The sequence below is a fragment of the Chlorocebus sabaeus genome, chromosome 16, assembly GCF_047675955.1.
Source record: "Chlorocebus sabaeus isolate Y175 chromosome 16, mChlSab1.0.hap1, whole genome shotgun sequence".
NCBI lineage: Eukaryota > Metazoa > Chordata > Mammalia > Primates > Cercopithecidae > Chlorocebus > Chlorocebus sabaeus.
Window position 1 is genome coordinate 2,035,769 of NC_132919.1, and position 23,720 is coordinate 2,059,488.

A 23,720-nucleotide genomic window follows, 5' to 3' on the forward strand; every position below is an offset into this window, starting at 1 on the left:
GTACTCACACTCTGTGTTCTCCCTCATATATACTCAGTTACACCATAAGTCACTCGCAATCACACATGTACACCTGCGTGCTTGTACTCACACTCTGTGTTCTCCCTCGTACACACTCAGAGAGTTACACAAGTCACTCGCAATCACACATGTACACCTGCATGCTTGTACTCACACTCTGTGTTCTCCCTCACGCACACTCAGAGAGTTACACCATAAGTCACTCGCAACCACACATGTACACCTGCGTGCTTGTACTCACACTCCGTGTTCTCCCTCGTACACACTCAGTTACACCATAAGTCACTCGCAATCACACATGTACACCTGCGTGCTTGTACTCACACTCTGTGTTCTCCCTCGTACACACTGAGAGTTACACCATTAAGTCACTCGCAATCACACATGTACACCTGCGTGCTTGTACTCACACTCTGTGTTCTCCCTCGTACACAGAGAGTTACACCATAAGTCACTCGCAATCACATATGTATACCTGCGTGCTTGTACTCACACTCTGTGTTCTCCCTCGTACACACAAAGTCAAACTTTAGGTCTATTTTCATTCTGAAGTCACCAATGATTCAAGAGGGAAACAACAGAGAAAGTAAAACCACCCAATTTAAATCTAATTCATACTAACGATCTGATAGGAATCAACTCTAGCCAACAGCTGGGAATCAGGCGTGGAAGTTCCCTTGCCCCAGACAGCACCAGGGACAGATGCTGCAGCTCAGCAGACCTTGCCCTGGTTTCTTTTTAAGACTCCGGCCTGGTGGTGTGAGGATTGCTGGACCCTTTTACAGCAACTCACATGACATGACCTTGCTCAGCTGCCCTTCAGGGCCTGGGCAGGGTAGGAGGTGGCTGGCTGGCTTAAGGAGCCTCCTGCCAGGCTGGTGGTGCATTCCCCAGGGATGGCAGCTCCCTACTTGCAGCCTCAGCTCTTAGCAGCCATCACTCCCTGGGTGGTCCCAGGCTCCATTCCTTGCTTTCTTACTTTTGGCCTTGGTCAACAGAGAACATGCAGCTGCCCAAGACAGCTTCCCTTGAGGGACAGGGTCAGCGTGGGTACATGGGGAATAATTTAGTAGAAGGTTCCTGTTTCTAACTGGATTATAATAATGACAATGATGACAACAGGTATCACTTACTCAGTGCTTATTATTGGCCAGGTACTGGGCTAAGCATTTTTCATGTATTAACTCAGTTAATCCTCACAACAGCCTGAGAGATAAGATATGTGCTATCACCATCTCTATCTTATACATGAACAAACTAAGGTTTAGAAGTCAACACCTTGCTCAGGGTCACACAGCAACTAAAGGCAGAGCAGGGATTCAAGCCCAAGTGAATCTGACTCCAAAGTTTATGCTCTTCCCAGTAATACTGAGCCAAGCCATCCTGAACCTAGACCATAAGCTCAGATCCAGCCCTTAGTGGCCCAGCATTGTTAGAGCTGCTGTAGGCCACCCTAGACCTGTTGAGTACAGACTGCTCTCTCCTCTAACTGTCCAGCTTGACTGACAGGGATTACTTAGGTGGGGGGCTGGGTAGATGACAGAGGTATACTTTGTCTTGGGAGCAGAATCTAGGGGTGTTTTGGTAACACCCCGAAGCAACTAAACTGTGTTCTATTCACAAAGAACAATGTCTGAAGAAACATCTTTCCCTACCTCTCCCAATCTGCTGAAGTGATTCAGTTTCGCAGTTTGGGGAGAGATGAGATCTGAGGATGAGGCCAGAACTGTCACTATCCTAAGAGATGTCAGGGGTCTGGGATGTCGTCCACAGTCACCATTCATCTGACACAGGCATGCTACAGCGCCACAGAGCTCACATCCAGAGAGGCCCAGACCATGGAAAGGAGGAAAACTGCGCATTCACTTCCTTGTTCATGGGGTTAACCCAGGCTGCAGTGAGTGGGACAGAATGCCTGCCTAGCCCGTGGGGAAACATTGCCTCTGCCTGCTCTGACTAGGGATATACAAGGTTATCACGGGGCTTGAAGTGAGCTTGACGGAGGTCAAAAGAGGGTCAGAGAGGCTTGTCTGAGGTTCGCTCAGCTCTCACAGTAAACGAGGAAGTGCAAGGTTATGAAATTACACAGACCAGGGTAAGTAGAGTTTCCCAGAGGCCACTAACATGAAGGAGCCCAGGAGACTCGTGGGAAAAGGAAGAAGTGGGCAGCCGGCGTGGGTCACAACCTTTGTCTGGTCAATAAGCCTTAGAATGAGAAAAAAAAAGTCTGGCACTACCAAGATCTGGGACCAGAGAAGTGATCTGTTCCTTGTGAGAGCAGAGAAGGCCTTCTCTGGCTTCGATGCTGTGGCCCTCTCTGGGCCCCACTTGCCTCACTGTATTTGGGACTGCAGGCTCCACTGGCCAGAGGGCATCTTGGGGCAAGCCTGGGACTAACTTGGCTCTGCCTTCAGCCTTCAAGTGCGGGTGAAATAGCTGATGGAGGCACTGCCCACTGGTGCTTCCCCACACAGTGCCCAGGGCTTGGGTGGCACTTGCTCTGCCCTGCCTGAAGCCTGGACACCCTGCCAGCTCAGCAAGCCTGCTGTCCCCTCCCATGCTAACAGCTCATTCTTTCCCATTATTCTCTGCCCAGGTTTCATCTGGAGAGTCTGGAATCCCAGGCTCAGCTTTATCCCTGGAACTACCTCTGTCCTGGAAGCTGAGTTCTATGTCACCAGGGGTGGGGTGGGGCTCTCCAGTTATTCTAATGAAGCCAGTCCAAGACTCTGCTGCTCTCCGTCTCTGATCCAAAGGTGGCTGCTCTATCACTGTTTCAGATCACAAACGACAGCTTCCAGCTGACATCTGGCTTCCTTGGCCTGTTGCTGATTTCATCCCTGTACCCCGCCCTGCTCTACCGGGCGCTTGAGACTGCTGCGGGCCAAATGACTGTGTTGGCCTATGGGTGACCTGGCCCCTGGCTAGAATCACTTCCGTCCCTTCCCTTAGTCCCATGTTCCTTCCCACCTAAGTCTCCTGTCTTTAACACTGTGTGGTAAAAAGAGTCAACCTTCAGGCAAAAGTGAGGTGTGTGTGAACACACACCCAGACAGAATTACCCACACCCAGACACACAGCGGGGCAGCTGGCAGTGATACTAAATGCATACATGCTCCAACAACATCACACTCACATCCACTCAGAACCCACAGACAGCAGGGAAGCTGGCAGCAGTGTTTACTCAAACTGACACACAAACCCACATCAACAATCACCCCCAGAAAGATACATATATGCAATAGCAATATATAGGGCAGGGCAACTGCCAGTGGAGTTTTGCAGGGGCGGGTACACAGGCTCATGCATGTGCGCGCGCACACACACACACACAGACACACACAACGAGTCTGGAGTGAAGCAAGGGCTACAGGAACAACCAAGGGCAAACAAACAAGAGGAGAATTCCTTAATCACATCAGGATGTGCAGGAGGGAGGGAGGGAACAAGGGAGGGAGGGCAGGCCGGGGGAGGGGTGATTTTCCACACAGGGCCAGCAATGTCAGCTCTTCCTGTACGTGTGCTGCAGGCTGGAGTTCAGGCCTGTGCTGCACTGGGCTCCACACATCTATAAACTTGATCCTGACCCCTCCTCTCTCTCCCTTTCCTAAGCCTCGAGAGCTGCACATTATTCAACTCCTTCTTTCTTTCTTTTCCTCCCTTCTCAATGCAGCATTAAAAGAAGCATCTGGAACTCGTAGCGGAGTGGGATGGAGGCACTGGGGTGGACTGGCCGGAAGGGGCACCAGGAGAGCACACTCTCAAGAAGGTGGCTGGTCATATTAACACAGACACTGCTCTCTGTGCTCATAAATAAGCAGGAGTAGAAGCCGAAGCCACGGGTAGAATGGGGAGGGGGCCTTCCCTCTGCCACAGCGGGCTCTTCCTGCATAGTACCTCATCTTCCAGTCGTGTTCCCTCTTGGCTTCCCATTTCCTTTCCCATGGTGTCTGGGACGGGTGCCACTGACACATACTTTCCACCCTTGAATGCCAGCAGAGGCTCTTCTTGTCCACAAAGGGCTTCCAGAAAATACTTCAGCACTGTGACCCTTTTGCAGTCAGCTGCAATAACCTACAGGGTGAGAGGGAGAGAAGAAAAACAGTGTTTTCTGAAAGAGAAGATGGAGACGAGATGTTGCTTGCGGGCTGAGGGGCACAGGGGAATTGTGTCAAAGCTACCAGGCAAGGGGGTCAGAATGAATGACAGGGTGTGGAGGGCACCAGGGCATGTCAGGTGGTAAGTGAGGGCCCAAGGCAGGTCGAGGACCAAGACTGTCTGAGGGAAGGAAGGTCCCACAGTCTCTCCTTAGGTTATCTCTGGGGCCGCAGACAACCCCAGGGACCAGTGACAGGTGCCTTACATTTATTTGACCAAAGTCCTGATACAAAACAGAATACATGACATTCTTCTAAGTCTGGTCTAGAATCAGCAGAGGGAAGAGTGGAGTACTTTCACAGCATAGAGCTTTCTGGGGCCCCTCGCTGCCACTCTCCACGCCTCTCCCAGCACCCCTGCTCCAGACTCCCAAAAGGAGAATTTTCAGCCCAAGTGCAAAATGAATGCTAAGGGCTTTCTTGGCTGTTTCATTTCAACCAGATCATTTTGGACTTCCCCTGACAGGTTCCTGCCCTATCTAAGAGCTCCTCATGCTCGAGAGACTGGAGTCAGGCAGGAAATTGTCAGGAGAGACAGGTGGAGATGTTTCACCAAAGCTCTGCTCTTTCTGACGTTTACGCCAAGCTGCTCCCACGTGGCCATGTGAGCACACAAGTCAGTGCTGTCAGAGAAGCCTGGGCTGATTTAGCTGAGATGAAACTCAGTATCTTGAGCAACAGTCAAATGTGTAAGTGTCTCAGATGAAGGGTCCACCGTCCCCCAGTCTGGCCCCTTCTGGAGGCACCACACACGCACGCCCTCTCCTGCACACCCGTCTGCTTGGCTTGCACTCTCCTCCATGCTTGCCCCTTTGTGCCCTTCTCTTCATCTCTAGCCTCCAGCATCCTCTTCTCCCTGTTGGCTGAGTGCTCAGCAAGGGAGAGGGGCCCTGCTGGATCTGGAGCTTGAAAGCTGAAGGCCATTCCACATGGGAACCACCCATCAGTGGCCAGATGTGCCACACGGGACGGCCCCTTCATCCTCATTGACTAGCCCCGGCCTCTCTTTTAATGCATCCTCATTTCTTAATGTGAAAGGAACTTCACATTAAGAAGTCCCTTCTGGCCGGGCGCAGTGGCTCAAGCCTGTAATCCCAGCACTTTGGGAGGCCGAGACGGGCGGATCACGAGGTCAGGAGATCAAGACCATCCTGGCTAACACGGTGAAACCCCGTCTCTACTAAAAAATACAAAAAACTAGCCGGGCGAGGTGGCGGGCGCCTGTAGTCCCAGCTACTCAGGAGGCTGAGGCAGGAGAATGGCGTGAACTCGGGAGCCAGAGCTTGCAGTGAGCTGAGATCCGGCCACTGCACTCCAGCCTGGGCGACAGAGCGAGACTCTGTCTCAAAAAAAAAAAAAAAAAAAAAAAAAAAAAAAAAAAAAAAGAAGTCCCTTCTATCTGCAGCACACAGGGAGGTACTAATCTGGAGACAACTGATCATCATTTTACAGGTGCAGGTGTTCTCTTTCTCATGTGGACAGCAACCCATCTGGTGGCAAAGCCGCCTAAATCTCATCGTTTTTGTACGTCACTGGCAAGAATTGTAAGGACAAGCTGTGCACACAGTAGACTCACAGTAAAGACAGACAGCACAGGGAAGCTCAGCTGGGTACCACAGACAGCAGATGAAGCAGGCATGACCCATGTTCTCTAAGACAGTGGAAATAAATGAGCACCGCTCTGCAGGCTGGCTGCCCAGGCAAGTGCGGCACACGCCAGCCAACTGTGACACACGCCAGTCAACTGTGTGCTCCATGGCTGCATCCTCTGCCACCTTCACCAAAAGCCAACCCCGCTTTCCTACCCCATCTAGGGGTGTTCTCTGCTTTCTCTCACCATTGGCCCTGTTACCATTATAGGCTGGAATCTCAAGCTAAGTACTTTGACCACCTTCACCTGAGAGGTTGACATAAAAGGTTCTCGGCCTCCCAGAAGGGCATAGAAAAAGTTCGGCCCCTTGAGCTTGGGGTGCCTGGTCCTGGGCTTACCTCCGTGGAGGAGAAGGAAAGCTTGTTTTGGCCCAGGGCAGGTAACCATGGGTTCATTGCGTGTGTTCAAACATGTGATGAGGAAGGCTAGAAATACAGAAGCAGGGGCTAAAAGGCATTAAAGAACAGAGCCGAAATGAGTAATAGCCTGGCAGGCAGCACGCACAGTGGCTCCCTGCATCTCCAGCCTCTCACTTGCATAGGAAACTTCTGCATTTCCACAAGACTGCCAGTTTCCTCTCTGTGGTCTAATTTTAACCACCTTGTCGTTACAGTGTGTGTCAGCCACCTGACCCCACTACGACCTCTGACCTTATGCCCCAGCTACTGCTTGCACTATGGAGAATTATGTAACGGGTCCAGGACTTTCCTTTTTGGTGTGAGGCTGCTGCCACTGAATGGAGCGGAGAGGGGAGCTAAGGGGTGAGAAGAGGACAGAGGAAAAGCTTACAATGGTCCTTGGCCTCACCTGGACGATGAGAGGTACAATGGCACCCCTGCTAACTGCGCAGAGGAAACCTGCCCAGGACAGGAGTGTGCCACAGGGGCATGCACAGACAGGCGGGCAGGAGCGCTGCTGCCGCTGGAGCATGGGCTACGTGGTACGCTGAGTGGCTAAGAAAGCGTGGTTCCCGGCCGAGAGGGAGAAAAGCCACATGTGTGGACGTGGGACTCCTGGAGATGGGGATTTCCAGGGCACAGCAGGACCCAGGGATGTGGACATCCTGAGGCCGCCTGCAGCACATCCTTACAGGGTCAGTGGGAATTGTCTATTCCACGGACACACAAGCAACGAGGAGTAGCCCTCTCCTGGTTTTCACTTCCACCCATTCAGAAGGAAGTTGGTTTCCTTGGGGACTGTGTCTGCCATAGCCATTAGTTCCTCCTCTAGGACAAGGACACTTCTGGCTGATATGCAAAAGGCTGTGATCCACTGGGGTCTCTGACCTCGTGTTAACAGGCCTGAAAAGGATTCTACCTGCTTGGAGAGAGCAAGGTTGTCTGTCTTAGAAAAGTGTCCTCTGTCCTTTGCAATCCAAGCAGCAGGGAGGATGGTCAAAGCTGTGTCAAGTGTACTGTGGGAGTGAGAAGGGCGAAGTTTGAGCTCTTTAGGAGATGGAGAAACTGAGAGGCAGAACGTCCAGGGCTTGCCCAGAGGCACAGAGAAACCTGTCTGTAGCTCACTGGCCTGTCTGCCTAACGTGGGGGACAGGCCCACTGGGAAGAGGACCACAGCTCTCCTGACGCTGCGGTTCTGTAGGAGACTTACAGGAATATTCTCCTAGACAAAGCCTCCAGCACTTGAGTCAGGGGAAGAACAACACAGAACAGTTTAAACATGGTTAATAAGAGACTTCACAATGGAAGAAGCCTTTCAAATCACCGCCTAGGCCGATTCCAAGATGAGCTTTGCTTGGTCTAGGAGGACTTCCTGGTAAGACAGGGGTTAAAGCTGGACTCCCTGCTTGGAGAGGAAGGACTCCAGATGAAGTCTGTGACATCATCCCACAGTAACTCTGCTCGTGAGCACATTTTTCCACTCTGTATCAATGAAAAACAGAGAATGTAAGTGGCATGTGTATCGCAGCTCTGGGGGCAAACTCTGGATTCTCCAGAGGAGAAAGAGCTGGGTGGGAGAGGCTCCCTTCCTGGGCTACATTAACACGTGGGGCTGGACTGGGGCTAGCGGCGACTAAAAGGGCTGCCAGCCAGGGAACACCCTGGGGAGGCCACGGACCTCTGCGGTGTACCTTCTCAGTCACAGTCCTGGCCTCTCTGGAGGGAGATTCACTGTGTAGGCGACTGTCAAGAATTCCCAAGTTAATTGACAAAATATCAGACACAAATCATTTCAATCAGCTTGGGAAAGAAAACTGGGGCTTTAGGTCAGGGAAGAGCTGAAAGAAAGCCCCTTTCCCTTCCCCTGAAGACTGCCGGAGGCAGCTTACCACGGCAGCAGGAACTGAAACCTTTAGCTTCAGGGCTCCAGTTATCACTCTAATCAAGTCCACACGCAAAGCACCAAGCAGAAAGGAAAACTGAAAGTGAGATGTGGAGAGGTGCACAGGAGGCTGTCTTCTCCTAGGCTCAGTTCCTTAGAGAGAGAGAATGTAAGCATGGGCTAAGTAGAGGCTGGAGCTAAGGGGAGCGAGGAACAAAGGAGAAAACCTCTAGGTCAAGAGAGAAGACCGGGTTACTGTTCTGGGGTATTTAAGGTGGAAAGGTGGAGAAGTAAAGAAAAACGGCATTTCTTGGCTGGGCACAGTAGCTCACGAATGTAATCTCTGGGAGGCCAAAGTGGGCAGATCACCTGAAGTCAGGAGTTCAAGACCAGTGTGGCCAACATGGTGAAACCCCATCTCTACTAAAAACACAAAAATTAGCCAGGTGTGGTAGCACGCGCCTGTAGTCCCAGCTACTAGGGAGGCTGAGGCAGGAGAATCACTTGAATCTGGGAGGTGGAGGTTGCAGTGAGCCGAGATTGTACCACTGCACTCCAGCCTGGGCAACAAAGCGAGGCTATGTCTCCAAAAAAAAAAAAAAAAAAAAGAAAGAAATAAAAAAGAAAGAAAAATGGTGTTCTCTGAAAACTGGTGACTCTTCACAGCTACTCAGCAGGGAACAAGCACAGTGTGGACAGAGATGCCTGGGGTGGGGGAGCGGGTTGGGGAGAGAAAACGAGCTATATGTTCTTTAGGTGAGACAGAGAATGGGAATTAAGCACCAGGTATCACATACTGATGAGCAAGGAGCTGCAAGACTTAACGCCACAGGGAAGGGAGAAAACCTCCAAATCCAGCCAGGGAATATGAGGAAGGCCTGGAGAGCCAGGACCCTGCATGCAAGCTCTAGGAAGTGAGGGACTCGCTCTGTCGTTACCTGGTCCCCGTTTTCTCCAAACAGCCCTCTTGGAAGGCACAACCATGGTTACTAGTCATTCTGCAAAATTTCTTTTTCTGAATTTTTGGTTTGGAGAAATCGGAGTTTAAACTTGTACTATAAGCCAGTTCTTTTTTCTAGTCTTAACAGTCCAGCTTGCTACTGCTCCTCTGGTTAAACAGAACAATCACATGGGTTTCCCCTGACAAACTCAAGTTTACAGGTTGTTTTTCTTGTTTCTCTAAATGGAGCCAATTATTCTCACATTTGTTGAAACCTTCAATCAAACTTTATAGCTTGTTAATTTTACAGAATGTCCTTAGAGCAAATAAGATGCAGACAGGAACGTGAAGTCTTGCTGACATTATTAAGAAACCTTAAAATAGCCTACAAATCCAACACCAAGGCTGGTAAAATACAGGCTGCTTGGCTGGCTTCTGAGGTCAATTAGCAATGGGTTAATTATCATCTTTAATGAGCCAAACCTCCAGGATTGGCCACAAGAAATTTAACTCCGACTAATGTGTTTTCACAAACGGGGAACCTCTAGTTACGCACTACTCACCCTCAGAGGAAACTGAAGGGTGGGAAGCAGCCAAGGGTGGGCCAGCCTAGGAAGGGGTCTGCCAATGGAAGTTCAGACACGAGAAATAAAAAATACCACACAGGGAATCCTCTGGAGCTGGGAGGACAGAGGAAATGGTTTATTCACATTCCTAGGGGGAGGGGCCTCCTGGCAGGAAGCAGACTCCAGAAGGCAGGAGTGAAACTGGCCACAAGGATGCACAGTCACTCTGAAGACACAGGCAGTAGCTTAGGATGGGGAGACAGACATTCACAGCCTACTTCGAGTCAGAAGAAGTTGGTATGAAATTGGGAAAGAGGCTCATGGGTCAGAGAGGAGTGAAAGAAAGAACCTGTGCAGGGGCTTAATGAAAAGGGGGACAGCATGAGGAAAAAGCTCACGTCCTTGGACCAGATGCATCTCCTGACGCCTTGGAGCATACTGTCCAAGGGATCAGTTCAAAAAGGATTTCACTCTCTGCCTACCCCGCTACAGCTGGGCCTCTTTCTACGTGAAGCATTAAGTACAGGCTACTTTCTCGCTCTGTCGCCCAGGCTGGAGTGCAGTGGCGCGATCTCGGCTCACTGCAAGCTCCGCCTCCCACCTTCACGCCATTCTCCTGCCTCAGCCTCCCGAGTAGCTGGGACTACAGGCGCCCGCCACCAGGACTGGCTAACTTTTGTTTTGTATTTTTAGTAGACAGGGTTTCACCGTGTTAGCCAGGATGGTCGTGATCTCCTGACCTTGTGATCCGCCCACCTCGGCCTCCCAAACTGCTGGGATTACAGGTGTGAGCCACTGCACCTGGCCCCCTTTTTTTCTTATTTTTTTGAGACAGAGTCTTGCTTGGTCACCCAGGCTGGAGTGCACTGGCATGATCTCGGCTTACTGCAACCTCTGCTTCCCAGGTTCAAGTGATTCTCCTGCCTCGGCCTCCCTAGTAGCTGGGATTACAGGTACAAGACTCCGTTGCAAAAAAAAAAAAAAAGGTAAGACAAGCCTGGGCAACATAGTGAGACTGTGCTAATTTATGCCCAGCTAATTTACGTATTTTCAGTAGAGACAGGGGTTTCACCATGTTGGCCAGGCTGATCTCGAACTCCTGACCTCAACTGATCCGCTGCGCCCGGCCTTTCTCAGTCATTTCTAATCCCAGTGTCCAGATCCAACCCTCCCTCGTCGTATGGTTGGCCTGTGCTAGCTGAAGGGTCATTGGGTCACAAGATGAAATGCTAACATCATTGGTCCCCCCACAGCAACCACATCATTCCATGTGTCTGGTCCCAACAGCTGTGTTTTCTTCTTAGAGGAAACGAGGGCCATTATCAATCAGCCACCATTGCACAGATGCTTGCTGTTCCCACCTGTAACCACCGTATGTGCTGAAGTCTCTCAGAGAGGGGGAGGTGGGAACTGGCAAGTGGTCAGATGGTAAGACCTGGTGCTGGTGGGGAGACTATCCCAAGACAGGGTTATTGAAGATCCCAAAAAGTACAGGTATTTGGCTACTAGGAAGGAGATGATGTTCAAACTGAAGGGAGAACCAGGGGAACAGGGGAGTTGTAAAGCATACACAGGAAGTAATGAGGTAAATAAAGTAGAAAAAACGGGGCCATTCTGGCAAGAGGCAAGACAAGGCAATACAGGAGGCTGGAAAAGAGCCTGGGCTTCATAGTTACACAGACCTGAGTTCAAGTACTAACTGCCACTTCCTGGCTGTTTATCCTTAGACAAGTTACTTAACTTCTCTGAGCCTCTGTTTGCTCAAGTTGTTTTTGAGGTTTAAAAGATAATACAGGCCAGGTGCAGTGGCTCATGCCTGTAATCCCAGCACTTGGGGAGGCCGAGGCAGCGGACCACCTGCGGTCGGGAGTCCGAGACCAGCCAGGCCAACATGGTGAAACCCCATCTCTACTAAAAATACAAAAATTAGCTGGGTTAGTAGCGGGCTCCTGTAATTCCAGCTACTCAGGAGGCTGAGGCAGGAGAATTGATTGAACCCAGGAAGCGGAGTTTACAGTGAGCTGAGATCGTGCCATTGCAATCCAGCGTGGGTGACAGAGCAAGACTCCGTTGCAAAAAAAAAAAAAAAAAATGGTAAGACAAGCCTGGGTAACATAGTGAGACTGTGTCTGTCAAAAACAAACAAAAAAGCTGGGCATGGTGGTGCACCACACCTACGGTCTGAGCTAACTAGGAGGCTGAGGTAGGAGGATCGCTTGAGCCAGGGAAGTCAGAGCTGCAGTGAGCCATGAGCACACCACTGTACTCTAGCCAGGGTGACCAGTGATATCGTGACTCAATAAGAAAAGACAAGACCGAGAGAATACATATCAAATACTCAGCGAGATGCCTGGGCCTAGTAGGTGCTCGATAATTGAGCAGCTGTCATTTTTTTTCCCTCTTTGCTCCACTCTCTTCAGAGGTGGGAGGGACACTGCCTAACATGGCTGAGCTGTTTGGAAGCCAGTCTGAGAGGCAAGGTGGGAAGCATGGGGCTGGCATATAGCCTAGGGCCAAGGGGAGAGGCCCTGGAATGCTTACCTGGCTATTGGAACTGCAAAAAAAATTTTTTTTTAATTTGTCCAGGCTGGAGTTTGCAGTGGCGTCATCATGGCTTGCAGCAGGCTCAGCCTCTTGAGCTCAAGCGGGAACCTGGCTAATTTTTAAAAATTGCTTTGTAAAGATGAGGTCTTGCTATATTGCTGGTCTCAAACTCCCGGCCTCAAGTGATCCTCCCACCTTGGCCTCCCAAAGCACTGGGATTACAGGCACGAGCCACCACTCAGGGCCTGAAATATTTTATTCAGAACTAAGGTGCTAGATCCAGGCTACTGGGCTGGCCAAGTAGGGGAGGGAAGACCTTGCCTCTCTTCAGCAATCCCTCTCCCTATTCTTCAGAAAGACTCCGGACCTAACTAAGAGGTACACATGCATTACTCCAGTAATCTAGAGAGGCTCCAAGGTCCCGGGCTTCGGAATAAGTGTGCCACTAGTAAATATATCAGGAATACAGTCACAATTGCCTTGTCCATCAGGTCCCTTCACAGTGGGGTATGGGCGGTGGCTCTGCCTTTGCTAATGGGATTGTTGAGGGTTTGAGGAGGCTGTGCAAACCCTGCAACTGTATCTTTCTTTTTTTTTTTCTGAGATGGAGTCTGGCTCTGTCGCCCCAGGCTGCAGTGCAGTGGCGAGATCTTGGCTTACTGCAACCTCCACCTCTTGGGTTCAAGAGTTTCTTCCTAAGTAGCTGGGAGTACCGGCATGTGCCACCACGCCGGGCTAATTTTTGTATTTTTAGTAGAGATGGGGTTTCACCATGTTGGCCAGGCTGGTCTCGAATTCCTGACCTCAGGTGATCCACCTGTCTCGGCCTCCCAAAGTGTTGGGATTACAGGCGTGAGCCACTTTGCTTGGCCAACAGTATCTTATTTTATCCTAAGATGGGGTCTTGCTTTGTTGCCCAGGCTGCTCTTGGCTGCTCTGAACTTCTGGCCTCAAGGAATCCTACTGCCTTAGCCTCCCAAAGTGCTGGGATTACAGGCATAAACCACTGTGTCCAGCCTGGTATCTTTCTTAAATAAGACCCAGCTGGATCCTTGCCTCATGTCTCCCAATGTTAAAGTAGTGATGAGAAGATCCCCAGTACGGTATTTTCTACCCACCTGCATTTCCTGAGCTTAGCTATTCCAAACAAAGCCAGATAGAGTACGCTTGCTCTTCCTGAACTGTTCCTTCACGGACAGAAACTGTTCTTTTCTAGAGCTCTCGGCTCCGGCTGCACCAGAAAGGTACATTCTCAGCGGCAAGAGCGTCACAGAGAGCAAGCTATAGGCAGCAGTAGCTCGGGCTTCAGTCCAGTTCTGCTTCCCCTGCAGAGTGCTCTGAGAGCAGCCACCCACATTGGCAGGGGTTAAGGACGGATATTGGCACTGCCAACACAAGCCTTTCAGGTCTGGCTGGCTTCAGCTGGTCTGAAACCTGGAACATAGGCGCTGGGGCCCTCACTTACTGAACCAGCAGGGGAGGCTGCAGGCTCAGCCCCTGGGGATGAAAGTCCTCCCGTCTGTCTCAGTCTGCAAATATCCACACAGTCTGTTTCTACACTGCGAGTTAGCTCTGGGCCAGAGGCACTGAACTTTGGGCTCTAGTCACTCGGAACCACATTGTTTGCCTTCTAGACAGCCACGTCCAGGAGGCCTCCCCTTAGGTTTGTGTTTAGGCTCCTTTACCAAATTTGCTCCTAATTGTATTTATTCTACGTGTGGCACAAGAGTGGTCTCTCGGAGACATCTGTCGTCTTCAACATACTTAGGCAACATGCAGTTCAGCCAAATGTAAGTGCCTACTGTGTGTGTGAGGCACTGTCCTCTAGACCCTGGGGACTCCTCACAGAACAAAGCAAAATCCCTGTTTCAGTTGGGGGGTTGGGTCACATTCATACCAGATACATCAAAAGACCCCCTGCATCAAGAGCGCACACGCCCCTCCCCGGCTGCCACGACCTGCGATACTCAGGAAGGCAGAATTCTCAGCCCAAGGGAGAAGAAAAGCTCCTTGCAGACACTGCGCCTTCATTCCTTTCAGGCTGATGGGTCCTGAGGAAGTCAGGATGGAGAATTCTTTTGGGCTTAGCCTTGCTATAAAATGAAATCCCAATCTCTCTTAATGCTTCCCAAGCTCCTTGCAAACCCTCGCCCACCCACCCCTCCCCCAAAAGATCACAACTGGCACTTCTGGCTATTATTCCCTAATCCTGAACTTCAGTCCCCAGGCAACCCCCTTTGCTATACCCTGCAGGCTGTCTGCTTACTCTGGCACCTCTGAAAGTTCACATATTACTCCCCCAACCTGCAGTGATTTTACATTTAAGCAATCAATTCATTCCTTCATCATCATCATCTTTTTTTTTTTTTTTTTTTTTTTTTTTGAGACAGTGTCTTGCTCTGTCACCCAGGCTGGAGTGCAGTGGCGCAATCTCAGCTCACTGCAAGCTCTGCCTCCCGGGTTCAGGCCATTCTCCTGCCTCAGCCTCCCAAGTAGCTGGGACTACAGGCGCCCGCCACCACGCCCGGCTAATGTTTTTGTGTTTTTTTTTTTTTAAGTAGCGATGGGGTTTCACTGTGTTAGCCAGGATGGTCTCCATCTGCCGACCTCATGATCCAGCTGCCTCGGCCTCCCAAAATGCTGGGATTACAGGCTTGAGCTACCGTTCCTGGCCCCCTCATCTTCTTTTAAGCTTGATAAGGTCTTTTCTCTCTTTTTTTTGAAACAGAGTCTCACTCTATTAGCAATCAAGGCTCACTGCAGCCTCAAATAACTGGGCTCAAGCAATCCTCCTACCTCAGCCTCCAGAGTAGCTGGGACCACAGGGGTACACCACTTATGTCTGGCAAATATATATTTATTATTTATTGAGACGGAGTCTTGCTGTGTCGCCCAGGCTGAAGTGCAGTAGTGCAATCTCGGCTCAGTGCAACCTTCATCTTGAACCTGGGTTCAAGTGATTCTCGTGCCTCGGCCTCCTGAGTAGCTAGGATTCACAGGTGCACGCCACCATGCCCGACTAATTTTCATATTTTTAATAGAGATGGGGTTTTACCATGTTGGCCAGGATGGCCTCAAACTCCTGACCTCAGGTGATCCACCTGCCTTGGCCTCCCAAAGTGCTGGGATTACAGGCGTGAGCCACTGCACCTGGCTAATGGCTAATTTTTTTTGGTAGAGACAAGGTCTTACTATGTCCCCTAGGCTGATCTCACTCATAGCTTTAAGTGATCCTCCTGCATCGGCCTCCCAAAGTGCTGGAGTTGTAGGTGTGAGCCGCCCAGCCCAGCCTAAAAGTCCTTCAAGACGCCAGTTAGCCTTTGTCCAATCTGCCAGCCTACCTTCCACAAATGCTTCGTAACTCCCTACTATGTGACAGGGACTGCTAGACATCCTGGGCATACAAGACAAGACAAGACAAGACAAGACAAGACAAGACAAGAGAAGACAAGACAGATGCAGTCCTTGACTTCACATGACTTTCAGTCCAGCAAAGGACTCCACAGGAACCTCGCGCTAACCTCTCCCAAGGACACAGGTATCCCTTCAGCAAATGTGGACTAGGCCCACACTTCATTCATCTTCTCTGACTCCATTAGCAGCTCTCAACATCTGCACTACGTGTATGTCACAAAGTGAATGATTTTGCCCTTTGGTTGGAAGAGACCTTAATAATCATTCAGAGCCACAAGAGAACCTCCTCTAAACACCCCTCAGTGATCCAGCACTTTCTTGACTACTTCTGGTGGAGAGGACTCAAGGCCCTGGAGTAGTTTTTAAAATCAATCATTACTTAACATTGAAGAAATATATAATTTTTCTTTTTTCTTTTTTTTTTAGACAGGGTCTCTCTCTGTCCACCTAGGCTGGTGTGCAGTGGCACAATCACGGCTCACTGCAGCCTCGACTTCCTGGGCTTAGGTGATCCTCCCATCTTAGCCTCCCAGGTAGCTGGGACTATAGGTGCGAGCTGCCACACCTGTTAGAGTTTCACCATGTTGGCATGGCTGGTCTCGAACTCTTGGCCTTAAGCAATCTGCCTGCCTCTGCCTCCCAAAGTGCTGGGATTATAGGCATGAGTCACCACGTCCAGCTAGTAATTTTTATTATCTACACTAACGGACTTTTTTCCTGACCATTCTGTATGAGGTGTGTTACTGTGTTGAATCTGTAAGGGGACATATTTCCTACTAGAAGGCCATTCTATTTTTGGATTTTTCTAATTGGTAGAAATGTTTACACCTTTTAAACCCAGATCTGCCTCCCAATGCTTCTAATTTGGTTCTCTGGGGCCACGTAAAACAAAACAAAACAAAACAAAAACCCCCCAAAAACTCTAATCCTGCTTTTATCTGGCTGGCCTCAAATTACGTGAGGTCTGCTGTGCTATACACCTTCTCTAGGCTAAACAGTCCCACTTCCTTCAACTGTGCCTCACTCCAACTGTCTCCTAAACATCCTGCTTATTCCTTCACTAAGACTTTCACTAAGACGAATGTGTCTCCTCCAGTGAGTGCCCACGTGACCTGGTAGCAGAGCAGAGAGTGGCCCATCCCCTCTCATCTCTGTTGGGGATACCCAATTTTAATAACAGACTTAACAGCATTACTTTCATTGTCCCCACCTTGCACTACTGATAAACTGTGAGCTGCTTTTTCCCTTTTCTTGTGGGCGACAGGGTCTTGCTCTGTTGCTCAGTCTGGGGTGCAGTGGCGAGATTGTGGTTCCCTGCAGCCTTGACTTCTCAGACTCATGGGATCCTTCCACCTCAACTTCCTGAGGAGCTGGGACTACAAGCATGTGCCACCACACCTGGCTAAATATTTTGTAGAGACAGGGTTTCGCCATGTTGCCCCAGTTGGTCTTGAACTCCTAAGTTTAAGGAATCCTCTTGCCTCAGCCTCCCAAAGTGTTGGGATTACAGGTGTGAGCCACTGTGCCCAGCCAATTGTGAGCTTCTAATCAACAAATCCCCAAATTGTTTTCACATATGTTGCTAAATCCTATCTCCCTTTATGGAGTACAAGCCCTCCATCAACTATTCCCTTTGACGTCTTTTCCTTCACCACGGTCTTCTCCCCATGCCTAAAGAAATCTCATTATTTACCATTGTGCTGCATGCTACGCGCTACGTGTGGCTGACTTTTTGGACCAGGATAGGTTTTTACATTTATTCTTATTTGATTTCATCTTGTCATTTACTTCTACCATTGCAACCTATTAAGTTCTCTTTGGATCCTAAATTTTTCATCTGAGAATGCATTCCCTTCTCAGGTTTATGTTACATACTTTTTTTTTTTTTTTTTTGGTGAGACAGAGTCTCAGTCTTGTTGCCCAGGCTGGAGTGCAATGGCGTGATCTCGGCTCACTGAAACCTCCACCTCCCGAATTCAAGTGATTCTCCTGCCTCAGCCTCCCGAGTAGCTGGGGTTACAGGCACCCGCCACCACGTCCAGCTAATTTTTGTATTTTTAGTAGAGACAGGGCTTTCCCATGTTGGTCAGGCTGGTCTCAAACTCCTGACCTCAGGTGATCCACCTGCCTTGGACTCCCAAAGTGCTGGGATTACAGGCGTGAGCCACCGTGCCCGGCCATGTTACATGAATTTTATCAGTTGGTTTTATTTACAGTTCTCAGTAACTTTCTCCCATTTATCTGTTGTGTTTTTTTCTCCTAAGTAAGATTCTTGAGGGGAGGCACTAGTGTAAGTGTTTATGTGAGTGCTTAAAATAAAATCTATCTGCAGTATTTAACATGCACTGTGGATACCCGAACAATGTGGATGAGTGATCATGGGGGTCAGACGGCAGCCTCAGGACAATCCCAGAGGACATCACGGAGGGGGTGCGGCCATACTGTCTATACTGTGTCAATCATGCTCCCTGAAGCTGTGCAACACAGACACCTGGACACACTCGGAGATGCTACCTTCTGTTTGGGTGGTGCTCCTCATGGAGGTTTGGACTCAATAAGGAATAGGGACTCCTCTTTGACAGGCTGCCTCCAGTTTCTCATGTGAAACCAGATACCACAAGAAGCCACGCTCTGGGCATGTCTTGCTTCATCTTAACTCCATGGAGGCTGCTGTACCAGCTCAAGGTAACACATACCTCTAAGAAGTGAGATTTAATGCTCTTCAAAGCACTGATGTCACGCTTTGAAAAAAAAAATTACATCCACATCTGAAGAACCCCCACAGCATATTAAAAAATGTAGTACAGAGACGTTCTCTGAGATTTGGGCTGAGGTAGAAAGCCATTTTAAGTTGCATTTTTAGGTTCTATGTTTCTGGAGTCCTGAATTACAAACACAACCCATGCCTCATAGCTGGAGACAAGACAAGCTTTATTAACACAAGCGAACTAGTCTATTCATAGCTCGGGATAAGGTGTAAGTCAACAAATGGCTGCTATATAGAACCACCTCAATCAATATTAGTTCCCCCTTCTTTACATCTGAACATGAAAAAGCATTTTTCAAAACCAACTGTATCACAATCACACACTGAGCTTATTAGAAATGCAGATTCCAGAACCCCAATTTTTTCCTTTTTCTTTTTTAGAGTCTCACTCTTGTCGCCCAGGCTGGAGTACAGCAGTGAGATCTCCGTTCACAGTAACCTCTGCCTTCCAGGCTCAAGTGATCCTCCCATCTCAGCCTCCTGAGTAGCTGGGACTAGAGGCGCCTGTCACCATGCCCGGGTCATTTTTACCCTTTTTTTTTTTTTTTTTTTTGAGACAGAGGCTTGCTCTGTTGCCCAGGCTGGAGTGCAGTGGCACGATCCTGGCTCACTGCAACCTCCACCTCCCAGATTCAAGCAATTTTTCTGCCTCAGCCCCCTGAGCAGCTGAGACTACAGGCAAAAGTGCCACCACACCCAGCTAATTTTTATATTTTCTGTAGAGATGAGGTTTCGCCATGTTGGCCAGGCTGGTCTCAAACTCCTGGCCTCAAATGACCCGCCCGCCTTGGCCTCCCAAAGTGTTCAAGTACAGACGTGAGCCATCGTCCCTGGCCTAATCTTTGTATTTTTTTTAGAGATGGGGTTTCACCATGTTGGCCAGGCTGGGCTTGAACTCCTGGCCTCAAGTGATCTGCTGTCCTTCGCCTCCCAAAGTGATGGGATTATAGAAAGTGCTGGGATTATAGGCATAAGCCACTGTGCCCAACTTGGTTTTCTTTTTACCCAACACTACTCCTTGGCTATGGATTCTACTTTGAATTCAATGAATCAGTATTTCTTGAGATAGGACCTTAGAATGTATACTTTTAAACATTTTATTTTATGAGATCGGGTTTTGCGCTCACCTAGGCTGGAGTGCTGTGGTGTGAACACGGCTCACTGCAGCCTCAACCTATCGAGTAGCTGGGAATACAGGCGCACACCATCACATCCAGCTAATTTTTTTTTTTTAAATGTTTTGTAGAGATGGGGTCTTGCGATACTGCACAGGCTGGTCTTGAACTCCTAGGCTCAACAGATCCCCCTGCTTCGGCTTCCCAAAGTGCTAGGATTACAGGCATGAGCCACAGCGCCTGGCCAGAATGTATTGTATAGGTTGGTCTTGAACTCGTAGGCTCAAGAGAGCCCCCTGCTTCAGCCTCCCAAAGCGCTGGGATTATAGGTGTGGGCCACAGCGCCTGGCCAGAATGTGTGCAAGTGTTCCAGGTACTCATGAACACTGAGTTTGAGAATTACTGCTTTAAAGGATGGAAGGTTAGGTCAGAATGGTCACAATTTTAGTAGACTCTTCAAAATGCAACTCTATTTTTCAAAGGTGCAAACACTACTACTATTTATGTATTTTTTGAGACAGGGTCTTGCTCTGTCACCCAGGCTGGAGTATAGTGGCATGATCAAAGTCCACTGCAACCTTGAACTCCTAGGCTCAAGTAATCCTCCTTCCTCAGCCTCCCAAGTGGCTGGGACGACAGTCACGTATCACCATGCCCAGCTCATTTTTGCATTTTTATTTTTGTATAGAAGGGTCCTCACTATGTTGCCAGGACTGGTCTTGAACTCCTGGTCTCAAGTGGTCCTTCTGCTTTGGCCTCCCAAAGTGTTGGGGTTACAGCCGTGAACCACTGCACCCAGTCTACCTTAGTTTTTCATGACACTTTTAGGATCTAAAAATCCTCTGCACTCTTTGATGTAGTTACTACATCCAGATGATGCAGATGAGCAAACTAAAATTCAAATAAATTAAATGACATTCTCAGGAGAACTAAGATCCAAAGCCAGACAAAATGATTTCCTCATTCAGGGCTCTTCCCAGCTCACCAGGGCTACCTTCCTGGAAGAGTGCCAGCAGCCTTCCGGGACGTAACAAAACCTGCTGCACGCCTCGCTCACCCTTCGCAGCCACAGCGAGCACCAAGAGAATGGTTACTACGTGCCAGGCACTGTGCCAAATGCCTCACACGAACCACTCATGTGATCCCCACAACCTCACGAAGCAGATACTGTCGCTGCTCCCATTACAGTGGTGAGGAAATCAAGGCATAGGGAAGTAACTTGCTCAGGGAACGCAACTAGTAAGTGCAGGGGCTGGACTGCTCTAACTGCCACAGCTCTGTGATCCAGGACACTCGCAGGTGTCTCAGGCAGACCCTCACCATCTCTCCGAGGAGAAAGCTCTCACCTAGCCTGGAGATTCGTAGAAGAGAAGAAGGCAGCCTCTCAGAGCTGATTTCTTGAAGACTGAACTCTTCTGGGCACGGTGCACTCCTGGGGGGCTGACATGCCACAGGTCTAGGACAGGCAGGGCCCAGTGGAACAGTAGTGTCATGGCCTCCTAACTTGTGTGCTCTCAGGCAAATTACTGAGGCTTGTCTAGTAATTACTGCTCTTATGTCTGATAACTTGTGTGCTTGTGGGCAAAATCCTGAGCCTTGTCTACAAGCTGCTAATAATTCTGAAGATCTATATTCCTAGTCCTTTATAAAATTTTATTATGATCTGACAATTTATATTTGTGTATATTTACAAGGGTACAAAGTGATCTGTTTTATGAATACAATGTATAATAATTAAATCCAGCTAATTAACATATCCATCACCTCAAATACTTATCATTTTATTGTGGTGAGAAAATTTGAAATTTACTCTTAAAGGATTTTTTTTTTTTTTTAGACAGGGTCTTGCTGTCACCCAGGCTGGAGTGCAGTGGTATGATCAAGGCTCACAGCAGTCTTGACTTCCCAGGCTCAAGTGATCTTCCCACCTCAGCCTCCCAAGTAGCTGGGACTATAGGCGTGGACCACCACACCCTGCTAATTTTTTTTTTTTTTTTAATTTAGAGATGGGGTCTCACTATGTTGCCCAGGCTGGTTTGAGCTCCTGGTCTCAAGTGATCATCCTACCTCAGCCCCCAAAGTGCTGGGATTACAGCTGTGAGCGACCACGTCTGACCTCTTAAAGCAATTTTAAATGTACAGTACTGTATTTTTATGTTCACCATGCTGTTCAACAGATCTCAGAAAAACACACACCCATCTTTCTCCCACGGAACTGAGGTTCTGAACCCTTCGACCATCATCTCCCCATTTCCTAGCCTCTGGAGCCACCACTCTACTGTCTGCTTTTATAAGCTGGACTCTTTCAGATTCCACATGTAAGTGAGAACATATGGTATGTGTCTTTCTGTGCCTGGCTTATTTCACTTAGCATAATGCTCTTCCATTCCATCCATGTTGCTGAAAACGACAGAACTTCTTTTTAAAGACCGACTAGTACTCCGTTGTGTGTATGTCTCACCTTTTCTTCATCCATTCATCTGTTGGTGGACACTCAGACTAATTCCATAACTTGGTTACTGTGACTGATGCTGCAGTGAACCTGGGAGTCCAGATATCTCTTCAACCAACTGATTTCAAATCCTTTGGGTGAATGCCCAGAACTGGGATTACTCTCTTTCCATTCTTACAGGTTTCTGTGATTCTGGGCAGTCGTCTTGGAAAGGAGGAAAGGATTGTTCTGCCGCCGAGCTTGACGGAGGAGCTCAGCTCTGTCATAGGGGACAGTGCCAAGAGCTGGGCTTGGCCTTTCTGGAAGGGTTAAAGATTCAGAATGTGAACTAACAGTGAGAGGCTAGAGATTACTCTGATGGAAAAGGGTGGTACAGGTTACTCTCATATGATAAGCCACTCAGGAAGACTTGGAGGGTTTTATGGAATCATTAGCACAGAGCTCCCCTCTGGCCACAGAGCAGAGGAAGAAACAGCGGACCAGTTTATAAAGCTCCAGAGCGGAAAATTTCTGTTGGTGTCCAAACTAAGTTTTTGGCTTTCTGTGAAGTTTGGAAAGACTTATACTGATGTTTTAATCACCTGTTTAGTGTTCTGAGGACTCCTGTCAGCGGCCTCACTGAGCTTGCTTCAGCAGGCAGTGGGGAACGGCTGGCTCTCGCCCCATGCTCTTCTTGTGAGCTGTTTCTTTCCCATGACCATCTCCAACACACCCTGTAGCTCCCTTTGGGCCACTTGGAGGGTATAAACCAAACCTGTCAACCCTACAGGAGACTGAGCGCACTCTTTTGGGCTAACTTATCACCAGATCTAAAGTCAGGAAAGACCCCTTAATAAGAGCCATGGTGCAAAGAGGTAAGAAGTAGTCTCAAGATTAGTCTGCCAGCAACACCTCTGTGGTGGCACAGACAAAGCAGGCTTGCCTTCCAGGAGAATCACCATCAACACATTTTTTTTTTTTTTTTCAGTTGGAATCTCGCTCTGTAGCCCAGGCTGGAGTGCAATGGCACAATCTCAGCTCACTGCAACCTCTGCTTCCCAGGTTCAAGTGATTCTCCTGCCTCAGCCTCCTGAGTAGCTGGGACTATAGGCGTGCGCCACTATACCTGGCTAATTTTTGTATTTTTAGTACAGACAGGGTTTCACCATGTTGGCCAGGTAGGTCACGAATTCCTGACCTCAAGGGCTCCGTCTGCCTCAGCTTCCCAAATTGCTGGGATTACAAGCATGAGCCACCGTGCCTGGCCACCATCCAGACTTTCTAAAGCACTTGGGTATTTATCGTGAAAAGAAGTCCTCACAAGTGAAAATGCATACTGAACAAATTCAGGGCAGGGAAAGTTCTAGAAAGAAAAACTCATGAGCATGCCAGAAGCTCTTTAAAGAGGTTAAGGGGGTTGGAAAAAAAAAAGAAAGGTTCAGGGTAGTGGCAGGTAGAGCAAGTCAGCATCTTACATCCTCTGCAATTTTCATTGATCACAGTTTCTTGGTGGCCCAAATATCCCATTTTACTGGGAAAGCTGTGGTGTAGATGAAGTGGTGACAGATGGTTACTAGGAATTATGCTATTTCATTTGATTATCATGGTAATCCTGTGAGACAGGAAGAGGAAACTAAAGCTCAGAGAAAGCAAGTGATGAAGTGATGAAGCTGGGCTTTGAACCCAGATTTGTCTTCCTCCAAAGTTTGTGCTCAGTTCATTGTATTATAATATGGCCTCTTATGAAGGAAATGGCACTTCCACAGAGTATAGGGCACTTTTGAGAAAGGGCTCTACTTTTGTTTTTGAAGACAGGGTCGCACTCTGTTGCCCA

The 23,720-nt window shown here is 48.9% G+C and overlaps 1 protein-coding gene across 4 annotated transcripts in view; it reads right to left on the reverse strand.

Annotated features, from left to right (window-relative positions):
- SMG6 (SMG6 nonsense mediated mRNA decay factor) overlaps positions 1–23,720 on the reverse strand; it is a 243,796-nt gene that overhangs the window by 22,614 nt on the left and 197,462 nt on the right. For all 4 annotated transcript variants that reach the window (XM_037987493.2, XM_008009818.3, XM_008009817.3 and 1 more), the window contains one exon: positions 3,919–4,095. In XM_037987493.2, coding sequence (XP_037843421.2) covers positions 3,919–4,095 — 177 coding nt within the window. The remainder of the gene's footprint in view (positions 1–3,918; positions 4,096–23,720) is intronic.